This window comes from Ursus maritimus, unplaced genomic scaffold, assembly GCF_017311325.1.
Source record: "Ursus maritimus isolate PB19 unplaced genomic scaffold, ASM1731132v1 scaffold_32, whole genome shotgun sequence".
Classification (NCBI taxonomy): domain Eukaryota; kingdom Metazoa; phylum Chordata; class Mammalia; order Carnivora; family Ursidae; genus Ursus; species Ursus maritimus.
The window spans coordinates 4492234-4507242 of NW_024425786.1; the positions used below are offsets into that span (position 1 = coordinate 4492234).

General features: G+C 50.3%; 1 protein-coding gene across 1 annotated transcript in view; it reads right to left on the reverse strand.

Annotated features, from left to right (window-relative positions):
• Window positions 1-15009, reverse strand: part of DNAJC11 (DnaJ heat shock protein family (Hsp40) member C11) — a 73357-nt gene that overhangs the window by 224 nt on the left and 58124 nt on the right. Inside the window, exons 7-16 of the mRNA XM_040645724.1 lie at window positions 14166-14239; window positions 12368-12557; window positions 11747-11832; window positions 11270-11386; window positions 3814-3969; window positions 2436-2505; window positions 1917-1974; window positions 1641-1783; window positions 857-986; window positions 1-533 (exon numbers count right to left, since the gene is read on the reverse strand). The exon at window positions 1-533 is cut by the window's left edge and continues 224 nt beyond it. Coding sequence (XP_040501658.1) covers window positions 508-533; window positions 857-986; window positions 1641-1783; window positions 1917-1974; window positions 2436-2505; window positions 3814-3969; window positions 11270-11386; window positions 11747-11832; window positions 12368-12557; window positions 14166-14239 — 1050 coding nt within the window. The 3' untranslated portion in view covers window positions 1-507. The remainder of the gene's footprint in view (window positions 534-856; window positions 987-1640; window positions 1784-1916; window positions 1975-2435; window positions 2506-3813; window positions 3970-11269; window positions 11387-11746; window positions 11833-12367; window positions 12558-14165; window positions 14240-15009) is intronic.

Genomic DNA, 15009 nt, shown 5'->3' on the forward strand with positions numbered 1-15009 from the left:
AAAGTGGTTTTTGGGAAGCTGACCGAACAGATGCTCACTTGTTCTGGAGACCTCTGCTCACGAGAACAACTTCCTTCCTTTCCATTTTGTTTTCCATGCTCAGTGTGGATTTTAGGAATAGTTCACAGTCCTATGTGTGAGGGCAGGGTGTTCCATCAACACCTCGAGACAGACCGAGCGCTACTGGGTGGCTGCAGTCAGCACGTGGGCTCAGGAGCCCAGGGGGCCGGGGCCCAGGGCCCTTCCCTCCAGGGACATGATCCTTGGGAAAACAGCCACGGGCCGTGCTGCGGTTCTGGTCCAGGTGGGGCTGCCTCAGTCCTACCTACAGCACCCGTGAAAGTGGGTTGTCTGTGTCCCTCCACATAATTGATATGGTACCACCTTCTACAGGAATAATATAAAATAAACACATCTGATGTCTGGGTTTTTTCCCTGCTTCTGAATTTGTAGACTCCTAGGAAAGGATTTTTTGCAGCCTCTTGTAAATCTGGTGTCTCAAGCAGTTTATCCATCTGTATCGATCCTGTGAGCTGTGAAAGACAAGACACACCGAATGTATCAAAAGGCAACCGTTTCCATGCCCTTCTTCCCCAGAAGGGGTTCAGCCATCACCTGACCAGCAGCACAGTACAAGCTGTGGAGAATCAGATGGTTCTGGAACGCACAGGAGCAGCTGGGTTTGCTTCCGGCCCAGCCACCCAAACTGCAGTTTTCAAGCAAAGAGCTCACTGGTGTTCCACCCGGGAAGGTGGCTGTCACTCCACACTCTGATGTCCCCGGTCCCCACCAGTGGCTGAGGGCCTCCCCCTGGTCCGTGCACAGGGCAGGCGACGGCAAAGGGGCAGATACTCACACTGCTTTGGTATCCTAAGCGCCTCGTTGTCCAGCGCCATCACCTGGTGCAGGACGCCTCGGAACTGGTAAAGCACTTTCAGGTTCTTCTCCTCACCTACGCACGGGTCGTAGAACCCGGGCAGCCCTGCCTGTAACAAACACAGTCTCAATCCCTGCGAGCGGAGACCGTTGGTCAAGCCCAGCGCCACTGCTGTCGGCCGCCACCTGGGGGTCAGCGTGGAAGGGCCTCGACGTTCCCTCAGGAGCCGCCCACGAAAGGTGCGCACTGTGGAGCTGAGAAGGCCAGAGATTGCCTCTCAGTCCTGGGCTTCCCTCGCAGTACAGCCCCCACCTCCCGGAGTCTCCCAGAGACCCGTCTTCACGGCAGCCCCAGCAGGACTCCTGACAGACCTAGGTCCTGGGCCTGCGCCCATCTTCATTCCAGTTTGCCTTTACCGTCCCCACCCCTGGCTCCAGCACGAGCTTCCAACGTGCTACAGATCTCATACTCTTTCTAGAACAAGGCAAGGAATAAGGAGAATGTAAGCTCCACGAAGACAGGATGTGTGTTTTGTTCGCCGCTCTAGCTGGCACACAGTAGGTGCACAGGAAATCCTTGCTGAGGGAACGGGTGACGTGAACAGCTCCGGCGTGAATCGAACTTGGGTGCTGGGTGGCACGCCACCCAGCCAGCGCCGCGCCGCGAGGGGGTTCCACCGCGATGAAATGGCCATCCCGAGGGGCCAGCCACCCCCACCCCCCACAGGCCTGTAGTGTCTGAATCCCGCGGGCAGGCGCCGTACCTTGGAGGCCTCTGTGAGGATGAGCTTCGAATCCTTCACCAGGCACTGCAGGGGCACAGTCACGTCAATCACTTTCACCTTCTCGCTCTTCTTGCTCTTGTCGTTGACAAACTTCCCGTACCAGGCGTTGACGATGATGAGCCCTGAGGATGGGCGCAGTCTAAGCAGAGGCGGGCCTCGGCTGGGCAGCCCTCGCAAGCCGGACTGCAGGAGCGCCGTGCTCCTCTGAGGACCCCCAGCGCCCACCCTGCCCCAAGAAAGGCCAGGCCTTCTCACCCATTCTGGACTCTTCTGCCTCAATTATTCTTCGGACAGATTCCTGCATCAACCGCACCTGCAAAGAACAAGGAGGGCCACTGTTGGGGTCCTTCCTGGGCTCTGCCTCTTGGGTCAGCTGTAGCCACATGCCTGGGTGCATTTTAGCCCCTCCTCTGTTCACCAAGAACCCAACGGTACCCCTTCATTTATGCTTGATACTTCTGTCACCTGAGAACAGTTCACTTAAAGGGAAGAAAAAGAGGAGAGGACCCTCCAGTTCTTAGAAAAACCTTGTTCTGCCTTTGAGGGTAAGTGTATCTCATCTTTAGGACTGGGCCTGGAGTTCCCGGTATTGTATCCCATAGGGGTTAGAAAGACTGAGATGACTGATGAAGGCCCGTATGCAGAGTGTGACGTGATCCCCGAGCCCCGGTGTGAGCCGTGCGGGCGGCAAAGGGCGAGGAGCCTGAGCCGCAGCGACAGTCGGAGTCACGCAGGGAAAGGACTTCCGGGGGGGGTGCATCTCCGAGCACTTACGGCAGCTTCTGCCTCTTGTTTCTTCTGCAGAATGTCAGTGGCTGTGCTCTCCCTCTGCTTTTCCAACTCCCTTAAGCGAGAAAAACACAAGCCACATGTTAGTGCGGAGTGAGGCAACAGAGCCCCTCGTTGGACCTGCGCCCAGCAAACAGTGTGAGCTCTCACTGCATTCCTGGTTCTGGGGCTTTAGAAAATATTTCCAAGACAATCGCAAGCAAATCTGTTCGTTTTAGACCTCTACAGCTTCCCTTTCTTTTGTCCCTCGGTGGCTCTCCCCCACCTCCTCACCGGAGCACCCATGGGGCCCACTGCGGTGGGAAGCAGCCCCCATGGGACAGGAATCTCAGCACAGGGGGAGGTCGGAGGAGAGGGGAGGACCACAGGGAAGGCCACCTTCTCGGATTATCAGAGAACGCTTTTAGGTAGGGCCAATGCTTACTGCTTTAGGTGCAAAATACGCTTTCTTCTTATGTAGCAAAGCACAGGGATTCCGGGCAGCGCACCCCTGTCCTGTCAGAAGACTGACCCCGGGGCGCCTGGGTGGCTCAGTTGGTTGAGACTCTGCCTTCCGCTCAGGTCATGATCCCAGGGTCCTTGGATCAAGTCCCACATCAGGGTCCCTGCTCAGTGGGGAGCCTGCTTCTCCGTTTCCCTCTGCCCCTCTCCCCTGCTTGTGTGCTCGCTCTCTCTCTTGCTCTTGCTCTCTCTCAAATAAATAAATAAAATCGTTTAAAAAAAAAAAAAAAAAAAGACGACTGACCCCGCACATTCTTCCTTCTAAGCCTCAAGCCTCCTGGGGAAGCAGGGCCCTGAACTCCAGGGACTCAAACGCTGCAGGGGCCCCAAAGAGGAGATTCTCTGAGCTCAGCGACTTATTACATCAGACTGTTGCAAGTACTGAATCTCAACCACCTCTCAGATGGAACGCTGTGCCCCGTGTGTGATCTACAAGAAACTGCAAGATAAACGAACATTTCTGTAACTTGCACGACTACGGTTAACGCGCGCCCGTGCGTAAGATCTCAAACCCACTCCTGTCGAGCTCAGCGCCAGGAAAAGAAATGGTTAGAATGAGGCCAGGGGCCTATTTCTTGTGGTCATGGTGTATAGTCTGCACAGTTTTACAAACTAGCTCTAACCCTTTCTGGAAGTAGGAGGGACGAGTGAAGGGAGCCCCGTAGCAGGCCCGCTAATGAGCATAATGAGCGCCCACCGAGCGCTTACTACGGGCCGGGTGCCATGCCGAAGCTTCACACGTGTGAATTAATTTTCCTAGTGACTCTCTGAGTAGGTCCTTTTATTATCATATCCACCCTAAAGACAAGGAAACTGAGGCACAGTTATTTACTGATGTCCCCGCGGCATGTTAGGAACTCACTTCTCTTTTTGAGCCCTGAGGTACGGTTTGATGACCAGACGGTGAAGAGCAAAGTAGACCACGAGCGGCCCCACGGTGGCATAGAACACGGCGCTGGGAAGAAGCTGGTCCGTCAAGTGAATAGGGAAGAAGTAAGTTTGACTGGCCCTGTTTAACCTGAAAACAAAAACGACACAGAACACCCAAGATGAGTCAGGTTTCCAGGGAAGGGTAATGGAGGTCTCAGCCACAGGACGAGAACTCTCAGATACACAGAAGGCCAGTTACAGGTGGTTTCATAGTCTACACACCTTCTGGTCCCTGTTCCAAAGTTTAGTTGCTAGATTTGATGTCTGTGACAAAAGAAAGGTCCCACTACCTGCTAACCTCATGGACAAAGCAGTGACTACCACCTGCCCAGAGTGAAGGTGGTCTTAGAAGACAGGAGCGAGGGGGGTGCCTGGGTGGCTCAGTCAGTTAAGCACCTGACTGAGGTCATGATCTCATGGGTTGTGGGACTGAGCAGCAGGGAGTCTGCTTGAGAGTCTCTCCCCCTGTCCCTCCCCCAACTTGTGCACACTCACGTGCTCTCTTTCTTTCTGTGTCAAACAATCTTCAAAGAAAAAAAATGAAGACAGGAGTGGGCACCTCCCGGGGTCCTGGAGATAGAGACCTCTCTACTCTCAATTTACCTAGTCGAAAAAAGTGGGTGAAGACTTCCAAAGTTGGCAGATGAAGGAAGTTCTGCTTCTAGTAATGGTCGGGTAGCTGCCGTTGGGCCAGTCACCCCACAGGTAACCACTGTCAACTCAGACCGCAAAGAACAAAGACTCTCGGGTACTGGAGAGCGACTACAGGCTGGTGGGTACACAGGAGGGCTGAGAGTCTAGAGCGGGCAAAGGCACTGGTTTCCTGTTTTGTTGACAGCTTTGAGCCCGAGGGCAAGTCTTAGCTGCTACCGTGTGGATGGGTAACACTGGAACGAAATCTGCGGTCCTAGGAGATTGAAGACCCAGAGCTCAGAGTCTGACGCAACCACAGCAGCTGGGAAGCAGGGGTCCCTCAACAAGGGAAATCAGAGATTGGGAGCCCCAAGTTCTTTGTATAAACGTGGTGCAAGTCCCCAGCGGATCCCGGTCTATCAGTGGCCTCAGCTACAGGTGAAGTAATTGTGCTGTTCTAGCTGTTGCCACACGTGAGTCCCAGTTCACAGTCTGACTTCTGCCAAGTTAATTACCTTTGAAAAGGAAAAATCAACGCTTTTTGGGAATTGTAACAGAATATAGACTCTCTACACGGTACTATTCACAATACCCAAGGTACAATACAAACGACTCTAGATACCTAGATATACAGCAAGAGAAAAAGATCATAAACCGAGACCAACCCCGGATGACCCAGACACTGGAAGGAGCAGGGAAAGATTTCAGAATGCCACTTTATGCCGGAAGACATATTCACTGCATGGACTTAACAGCAGACAGGAGATGAGAGCAGTCACTGAACTTGTAGACAGATGAACAGAAATTATCCAATACGAAGAACAAAGAGAAAAAAATTGAAGGCAAATGAGCAGAGCCTCAGAAACTGTTGGAACCGGTTTCGAGTTCAGTAATTAGGGCACCAGAGAGGAGAGAATGGGGCGGGAATTACGACTTTAAGAATTAATGGCCTAGGGGCACCTGGGTGGCACAGCGGTTAAGCGTCTGCCTTCAGCTCAGGGCGTGATCCCGGCGTTGTGGGATCGAGCCCCACATCAGGCTCTTCCGCTATGAGCCTGCTTCTTCCTCTCCCACTCCCCCTGCTTGTGTTCCCTCTCTCACTGGCTGTCTATCTCTGTTGAATAAATAAATAAAATCTTTAAAAAAAAATTAAAAAAAGAATTAATGGCCTAAAAGTTCCAAATTTGACGTGGGACATAAATTTACAGATGCAAGGAGTTCAGCAAACTCCAAGCTGCATAAATACAACAAAAACCACATGTAGGTATGTTGTAGGCACAAACTGCTGGAAAAGAAAGTTAAAAAACAAAAAAACAAAAAAACCAAAAGTTAAGTAGCTAGGAAGGAAGGAAGGAAGGAAGGAAGGAAGGAAGGAAAGAAAGAAAGAAAGAAAGAAAGAAAAACAAAAAGAAAAAGAAAGAAAGAAAGAAACGAAAGAGAGAGAAAAAGGCATCACACTCAGGGGGCTCATGATTCAAACGACCACTGCTATGTGTCATCGGAAAGAATGGAGGCTGGAAGCTGGTAGAAAGAATAACATCTTCAGAGCACTGAAAGCACAAGTCTGTTAACCCTGAACTCTATATTCAGGGACAATATCCTTCAGAAGAAAAGCAACTCCAGAAACGACAAAGAACGCTCAAAACAAAAGAAGCCAAACAACCCAATAATAAAACAGACAAAAGATTTGAAGGACGACTTCACTAACAAAAAAGATATGGATGGTAAATAAGCACACGGAAAGATGTTCACCATCTGGGACGTGAGGGAGCCGCACATCGAAACCACAGTGGGACACACTCACACGCCTGCTGAAGCAGCCCGAGTGAACAAGAGGCCGAACCAAGGGCTGGCGAGGGTGTGGAGCCACTGGGCTCTCACACACTGCTGGTGGGGAGGGAACACGAAGCCACCGCCGGGAAAGCCGCTCAGTACTTTCTTATCCCGGGAGCACACCCCCCTCCAGCTCAGCACGGCTGCTCCTAGGTACTGACCCAAGAGAAATGAAAACTTACGTTCACACAAAACCTGTATGTGAACGTCTACTGGCTTTATCTGTAGCTGCTAAAAACTGGAAACAAGTGCAATGTCCCTAAACTGACAAGCAGATAAACTGGGTGTAACAACACAATGTAATGCCAAGTCACAAGGAAAAGGGACACACTACTGATGCAGGCGACCATCGGGACATCTCTCGAATGTGTTATGCTCATGAAAGCAACACAAAAGGCTTCACACTGTATGATTCCAATTATATGACATTTTGAAAAAGGCAAAAACATAGGGAGTGAAAGCAGACCAGTGGCCAAGGGCGTGGGAGGCCGCACAAAGGCCAGGAGGCAATTTTGAGGGACAATGGAAATGTTCTGTATCTTGACTGTGATGGTGGTTACATGACTTATGTGATTGCCAAACTCCCAGGACTGTACAGTAAGACCGATGAATTTTACATTTATGTAAATTTTATGTCAACAAAGCTTGACTTTAAAAATTACGGCAGTGACAACAGCTTAGTTCTGGGGTAGGAATGCCCACAATGAAACTATTTTAGGTTAATATAATATAAAATAAAATAAAGTCTACATCTAGATAAAATACAAAAGCAGAATAAAGAAAAAATAGAGACATTTTCTTGGTAAAGAACACTAAGAGGTAATCACTGACAGAACTACACTAGAAGAAAAGCTGAAGAAAGTTCTTTAGGCCAAAGAAACAAATATCAGAAGAAAAATTAGATTTTTAGGAAGGAATAAGGAACACTGGAAATAGTGAAAAAAAGAAAAAGTGGGCAAACATGACTCCCCCCCTTAATTTTTTAAAACACATATATATGTACAAATATATACATATAAAACTATTTACAGCCAGAATTACAACACTCTCGGGACTATAATGTGTGTAATTATAATGCATATGGCAACTACAGCATGAAGAACATGGGAGGGGAAATGGTCCTAGAAGTTTTCAAGGTTCTTTCATTTTACATGAAGTAATACAATATGAAGTCTAATCAGATGATAAAAGGTTAATAATACATAATCTCTAGAGCAACCACTAAGAAAAAAAACCCCAATGCAAAGAGGTATAGCTAAAAAGTCAACAGGTAAGTCAAAATGGAATGCTAAAAATATTCAGTAAGAGAAGACAGAAGACAAATCATAAATAACAGGCCTAAATCCAGCCATCCCAATAATTACATTAAATATTAATGGACTAAACACTCCAATTAAAAAGCAAGAAACTGTATGAATGCATATATGCTGGCTATAAGACACCCTGTGTATATGAACACAGAGACAAATTAAATATAAACAGACAGAAAAGGATAAACCATAGAAACAGTAAGCATAAGAAGGCTGCAGCAGCTATACGAGTATCAGATAAAGCAGACTTCAAGTCAAGGAAAGCTGCTAGAGATGAAATTTACGAAGCCAAAATTGACAAAGGAAGAAACAGAGAATTCTACACTCATAGGTGGATATTTTAACACTACTTTCTCAGCAACTGACAGAAATCTGGCCCAAATCAGTAAAGTACAGAACTTCTGGTTTCTGATGAATGTCGTCAACCACCTTGACCTGTTGGTATTTATAGAACACTACAGCCAACAACTGCAGAATACATTTTCAAGTGCACATGATCACTCGGGTCGATTACATGGTGGGCTGTAAAAAAGTCTCAATATAAAAGACTGGAATCATACAGCATATGTTCCCTGACCAAAATGAAATTAAATTGAAATCATTAATCAAATATAGAGAAAAACCCAAATATTTAGAAATTAAGCAATACATTTCCAAAAGTGAAATTAGAAAGCAGTCTGAATTGAATTATAATGATGTAACAAAATATCCAAATCTGTGGGATGGGGTAAAACAGTGTTTAAAGCCTTAAGTGTTTATAATATAAAAGAAAGGTTTCAAATTAATAACCTCAAGCTGGGCTTTAAAAATCTAGAAAAGAGCAATGTGAAATCAAAGTATGTAGAAAGAAAAAAAAATCAGAAATCAATGAAACAGAAAACAGACAAACAAAGAACATAACAAAGCCAAAGCTGTTTCTCTGAAAGGCTAAGTGTCCCATCGAGACTGGTTATGAAAAAGGAAGAATGAACACAAATGACCAACATGAGGAATGAAGACAGAGACCATCTACAGAGAATTATGGACATTAAAAAGGTAAGGGCATATTATGAGCAACTTCATGTTAACAAATCCAACAGTCGAAATGGACATATTCCTTGAAAAACACAAAGTAACAAAGCTGACACAAGATGAAAGAGAAAACTAGAAAAGCCCTGTATTTTTTCAAAGAATCCATTATCAAAAATCCTCCTACAGGGGCACCTGGGTGGATCAGTTGGTTGGGCATCTGACTCTTGATTTCGGCTCAGGTCATGATCTCAGGGTCATGAGATGGAGTCCCATGTTGGGCTCTGCGCTCAGCAGGGAATCTGCTGGAGATTCTCTCCCCCTCCCTTTGCTCCTGCCCTGCTTGTGTGTGCACTCTCTCTCAAAAAAGAACAAACTATTCTCATACAAATCCTTTCAGAAAACAGAGGAAGAAGGGACCACTTTCTAACTCATTTTATCAGGCTGCCATAACTCATTCCAAAATCTGACAAATACATAATTAAAAAAGAAAGTTACAATCCACATCCCTTATAAACACAGATACAAAAGTAAGATATTAGCAAATGAAATCAAGCAATATATAAAAAGTATTATATGTTATGATCAAGTGGAATTTTTCTCAGGAATGTAAGGTTGGTTTAACATTCAAAAATTACTGTGATTCACCAAGTAAACAGACTACAAGAGAAAAGTTAGCAAAGTAAGATCCTCTGTTATGCTGAACTCTGGGGCCTTCCGGAAAACTTCAGTTTATACAGCAATACGATCTGGACAATTCAGCCTGCTGACACGGGAACCTTGGTTGAAGTGAACATGTTTCTTTCCGAGGAGGGAGAGTGGCATTCTTGGGATGAGAATTCAATTCAGATTATGTCCTGCAATATCTGCACGGGAGAAGTGTTTCACAACAGAAATGGAATCAGAAAACCGTGTCTCGTTAGTGGCCCCAATTTGGGAATAAAAGGGGTTAGAATGCAGAAAATCTGTCGGCTATCTGTGTGTCCTTTACTAAATCTCAGGGGTCCTCAGATCACTGAGAGGAGAGCGGCCCAATGCAGCTCTGGTCCTGGTGACCTGTTTTGGCTCTCATCTCCAAACCGTGATGTGTGATCTGCTTCCTTCCTGTCTCTGTATCTCTCCCTCCCTCCTTCTGTCTCTCGCAGAGCTCTCTCAAGTGCCAGGCTGGGTTCTAGGCTCCAAGAATACAGTACGGAATACAATGAACACAGTTAAAGAACTTCTGATGAGGGCCAGGGAAGTGGACGGATGATCAGAGGGAGATGGTGTCGTGGAGGATAAACAGGGGAAACAGAAAGAGTTTGCTTGGGGCAAAGTGAGGGGTATGCTCTTACCGGGTGACGAGGGATGGTTTTGGCAATTAGGTGACATCTGAGCAGACACCTGAGGGAATCGAAGGAACCAGCCATGCTGGCATCTGGGGACTGAGATAAAGCAAGCACATAGTCTGGTCCTAGGAGTGGGCTCGCTGTTGTCTGGAGCAGCGTGGAGGCCAGGGTGGCTGGAGTGGAGTAAGAAGGGGCAGATGGGAGAGGAGGGGTCAGCAGGAAGTGAGGTTCTGATCACAGAGGGTCCTGAAGAACTCTGGCTTTTGCCCAGGATTGAGGGAGTCACTGAGGGCTTAAGCAGAGAGCGACAAACACTGACTTATGTTCAAACGTTCTGCCCGTGTGGAGAGCAGGCTCACGAGGCGGTGAAGGAGAAGGGTCAGAAGGATACTGCCGTAATTCAGAACCAGACAGTGGGAGCAGAGGGGGTGAGGAACGGTCATGTTCAGGAGATGCTTTCTGAGGACAGCTGGGATGGTTTTGAGATGCATTAACTTTGGTGTGTGGGAAGAAGAGTGACCAAGGCCAGCTCCAAGGTTTTGCACAGAACAGCTGGAAGGCTGGGGCTCTCCTGACCGGCACAGGGAGGCTCTGGGCAGAGTGGGTTTGGAAGCATCAGGAGCTGCGATGGGACGTTTGAGACGCCGGTGGAGATCCAAGCAGTGGTTTGTAAGAGGAAGTGGGAGAGGGGCTGGAGGTCTGGCAGGCAGGCCAGGCCGGAGCTATAAACGTGAGCATTGTCAGTGCAGGAAGGTACTTTTCAAGCCAGCAGGCCGGATGGGGCCACCGGGGGAGGGAGTCCACACAGACAAGGACCGGGTCCCACGCGATGCCACACACAAGCGATCAGCCAGTGAGGTAAGAGAGGCGGCACGGAGAGGCTGGAAGGCAGGAAGGCACGCCGCCGGAGCAGGGGAGAAGGCTCTGGGACGGAGGGATGAACAGACGCTGTACAGGCTGATGGCGGCCCTGTACGTGTCACGTGTGTGAACAGCAGTGTCGACGAGTGGGCGTGTGGGGCTGGCACCGGGAGCACCCGGGGGAAGGGAGAGGTGCACCCGGCTTGTAGAAGCTCCCCGACCGCACAGACTCAGACCCTCAGGGAACACTGGGCCTCCGGACTCCTTGGCAATGGCTTACACGCCAAGACAGAGGCAACCAGATCTTTAAGAACAAAGCTACAAAGCCCGGCCTATTTCATCCTTAACGGGGTGAAGCCCGAGTGAGTTACAGGTTGCCAGACACTCCTTGGCCAGAAAGATCCAGTTCCACTTACTTGACTTTGAGAGAAACGCCCTGAGGGACTCCAACGCTGACAGCTGCGCCTAAGACGCTGTGCCTGGAGATTTTGCGCTCGGCTCCGTACTCCACCACCGTCCCGAAGAAGCCCGCCCTGCAGGGAGCGTGAGGCCTGAGCAAGTGGGGCCCCTGGGCTCTCCGTCTCCTCCGGTCCCCACGAGCAACTGTCACTCAGCACAGAGGTTGCCCCTGCCCCCGCCCCAGGAGTGGATCACGACGGACACCCTTGGTCAGCGAGCAGAACGAAGTCAGCACACGAGCGGTGCGGTCCTTCCGTCAGCCTCGAGTCCCTCAGGGCGGGGACGGCGGAGCGGTCAACTCCGCAGCCTTCAACAGGAGCACCCGGGAGACGTCACAGACACGAGCGGGCACCTCACACCCACCAGCTCCGCCTTCGGAACCCCCTCCACAACGTGCCGCAGGCCTGCTTCCGAGCAGCCAGGCCAGGACTTACTTCAGGGATCCTTTCACGCGGGTCTGGTCATCATCCTGGAATTTGTGCTGATAGCTGATCAGCGCAAAGGAGTGAGGGATTCCAAGCTGGGGAGACGGGGAGAAGGGAAAGCACACTAGTGGCCGAGACGCCATGGGAGGGCGGGCACTGCGTCCCGCTGGCTGCTGAGTGCCCATCGTGGGCAGGCCTCTCTGGCAGGGGCCTGTGTTGAAGATTACTAGTGGCCAATATTTAAAATATTTAAAAACTGGAGGAGTTCACATAAAAACCCAGTTTCCTGACTTCTCATGAAAACAAACATTCTGTGGTCGGGAGCCTGATTCTTACACAGCGGCAGGTGCGGGTGCTGAGGGCAGCTGCCTTTTGAGGTGGGGGGTCCCTCGTGCCGTGTCCCTGCCCACCGCAGCGGCACCTGAGCGCACGACTCTGCTCTGGGGTCGCTTACCAGCCTGGGCTCTCTCGCACCCTGATCCTGTGGGCCTCTGCTAGACGTGAACGGGGCGCTCTGCTTTAGGACGACGGGAACACAGCTACGCTGGTGTGCGTGCACACTCAACGCCCCTGAGTGTGCGTGCACAAAACCGGCCCCTCGGGCACACGAGGGAGCAGCTCTGTCCTCACCTGCAGGGCCACAGTGAAGTGGCTGGTTTTGGTGTCCCGGACGATGCTCGTGTTCATGGCCGACTGGATACCCCACCGCCACTGCAGGTAGCCCACCGTGTTCTTGTCCAGGTTCCGGGCTAGGACAGTGGTGAGGCCAGGCCGGATTCCACGGGATGAAAACTGCAGAGCACAGTTTGTCGTCACAAAGCTGGGGGGACACACAGAAAGGGGTCCTGGATGACACCCGGTTCTCAGCTGTTCTTGGCCCTTTTTTCTCTGTCAGGCTAAGACCCAGCTCACTCTGCCTTCCATGAATCCCCGAGCCGGCGCCCCACCAGGAAGACAGGACACTGAGCCTCTCTCCTTGAGAGGGAACGAGAGGGTGCCTTGCTGCAATGTTCCCAGTAACCCTCCCTGCTGATGTGCGTGGCCCACCACCTCCCATTCTACCGAAAACCACCAGGTCCAACCCTACTACAGGTCAGAATCACCTCGGGGTGGGGCAAAGGCTGCACACTGGAATCACCCCGCTGATCCCGCGCCCTGCCGTCCCATACCGGCTTGGAGGGTTAAAAGCTTGCCAGGTGATTCTAATGTGCAGCCACGTGGGAGGACCCCTGACCCAGAGACCACCCCGACCAATTAAGTCAGAGTTTCCAGGCAGGGCTCCGGGCATCAGTAGATTCTTCCAGGACCGCCTGTGATTCTGGTGTCCACCCACGGTCGAGAGCTTGGAAAGCTAGTACGGTAAACCGCTTGCCGGGAAAGGCATCTGAAGTTTGTTTCCAAGGGAGTCAGCCCCATCTTCTGGTTAAAAAGGGGTATTTCATTTCAAAGGCAAAGGAATTCACACCACTTTACCCAAAGCGTTAAAAGGTGAGCCAACAGCCCAACATTCCCCAGACTGCCGAAGGCTGGCTTCTTTTTCTCTTTCCTAAGCTCTAGAGCTATCACTTTGCCACTAAATAATAACAAATATGAGGGCTCTGATCGTCTTGCTCTTGCAAACCTCCAGCAGCGCTCCGTGAATTAAGAATTTACTCCTCTCCACAGGGCCCCCAACCCAAATGTTCCCTCATTTCTCTCAAGTCACATGGGGTGCCAGATGCGATTTTCTGCTTCAGCCACAGTGGGTTCAGGGGAGGCAAGCGGGGAGGGGAGAGGCCAAAGTCACCCTAGAATTTCAAGACAGTGGCACTGAAAAGAATCAAAATATAAGGACTGAGATTCTTGTTTAATTAAAGAAGACTTAGTCTTTTTATCCAGCATGTCCTAGAGAGAGACCGATTTGAGAGAGAGAGGAGAGATCAGCAAGAGGTTAAATATAACTCTCCAGTGTCTGTGCATCTTGCTGACGACCAGGGAGTCTCTCAAGTGCCTCCTGGTTCAATACAGACCCTTTCCAGAACTTGAAACACATTCTCGGGGACAAAGAAAGGATCCACAAGTTCATCAATATTTTAGGCCACTAACCAGCTTGCCTGTGAAGGTGCTTTCTCTCCAGTCTCTCCTGGCTCTCACAGCCCCCGGTGAGCAGGCAGGAGCCTCAGCCCCACAAAGGAGGAGACTGTGCACCACAGATCAGAAGCCGGGCCCAGGGCAGCGACAGGCAGCAGACGACCCCTCCCCACACCCACCAGTCCAGAGTCTGCGCCACATGCACCCTGCCTCGGCTCTCTGCCAGCGCCGCAGGGTCTGCCCCTGGTGACCTTGTAGGACAGAAATGGTAACTCCAGGTGACCTTGACAAAAAGAATACACAAGTTCTAGTCTGCTAAATCCACAAAGACCATCAAAGAGGATTTCTCTATATTTACCATCTTGGGGTGAGATTACGGAACAGCTTCAGACCAAATAAAGGTCCCTGCAGATCCCCGGCTCCAAATTCTAACTGTTCAAAAGAGAAAAAGAGAGTGTTAGTGGTGTTTACTCTCACAGAAGCAACCCGTGTCTCAGGGAAGCACCTCTGGCTATAATTCCTTCTTTTAATTCAAAGCCACTGGCCCTTGCCAGGGCTCTGAAAGTAGGGGCTGGAAGATTCTGGAGCCCAACATGAGGCTTGAACTCACGGACCCTGAGATCAAGACCAGAGCTGAGATCAAGAGTCAGACGCTTAACCGACTGAGCCACCCGGGCGCCCCTTAAAGATTCTTAAGACCTCATCCTAACCTGCACCAAATGGAGGACTGTTCCCACATATCCAAAGGAGGCTGTTTTCAAGGAGGCATGTTTCAGAAAGGAGCCCCTCCAAAGAAAACACTGCTGGCCTCCGATGGTCTCGCTTGCTCAGGTCAGAAGGGGAGACCGGCTTCCTGTGCCCGGCCATCTGCAGAGCCGCCTGCTGAGCCCCCCCCGCCGCCGCAGCGCCGACTTCACGTTCTCGTTCTGCTCTGCTTCATCGCCCATGGCTCTCGCAGGTGACTGGAGATGGTCCTCGGGGGTCTGGAGTAACCATCAGCAGTCCTACACTCAGCCTTGGAAGTCCAGCCAGTTCTGGCTGCCTCATTTACTAGTCTGGGTGACTTTCGAGGCAACTCTTCAATGTTAACTTGACGCAGTTCAATTTGCTCAGCAGAGCTGGCTGTTCGATGGCCGCCGATCAGCGGACCAGAGCACTGACATGTGCCTGCCTCCCGAGCTGGGCAGGAAAAGGGAGGAGCC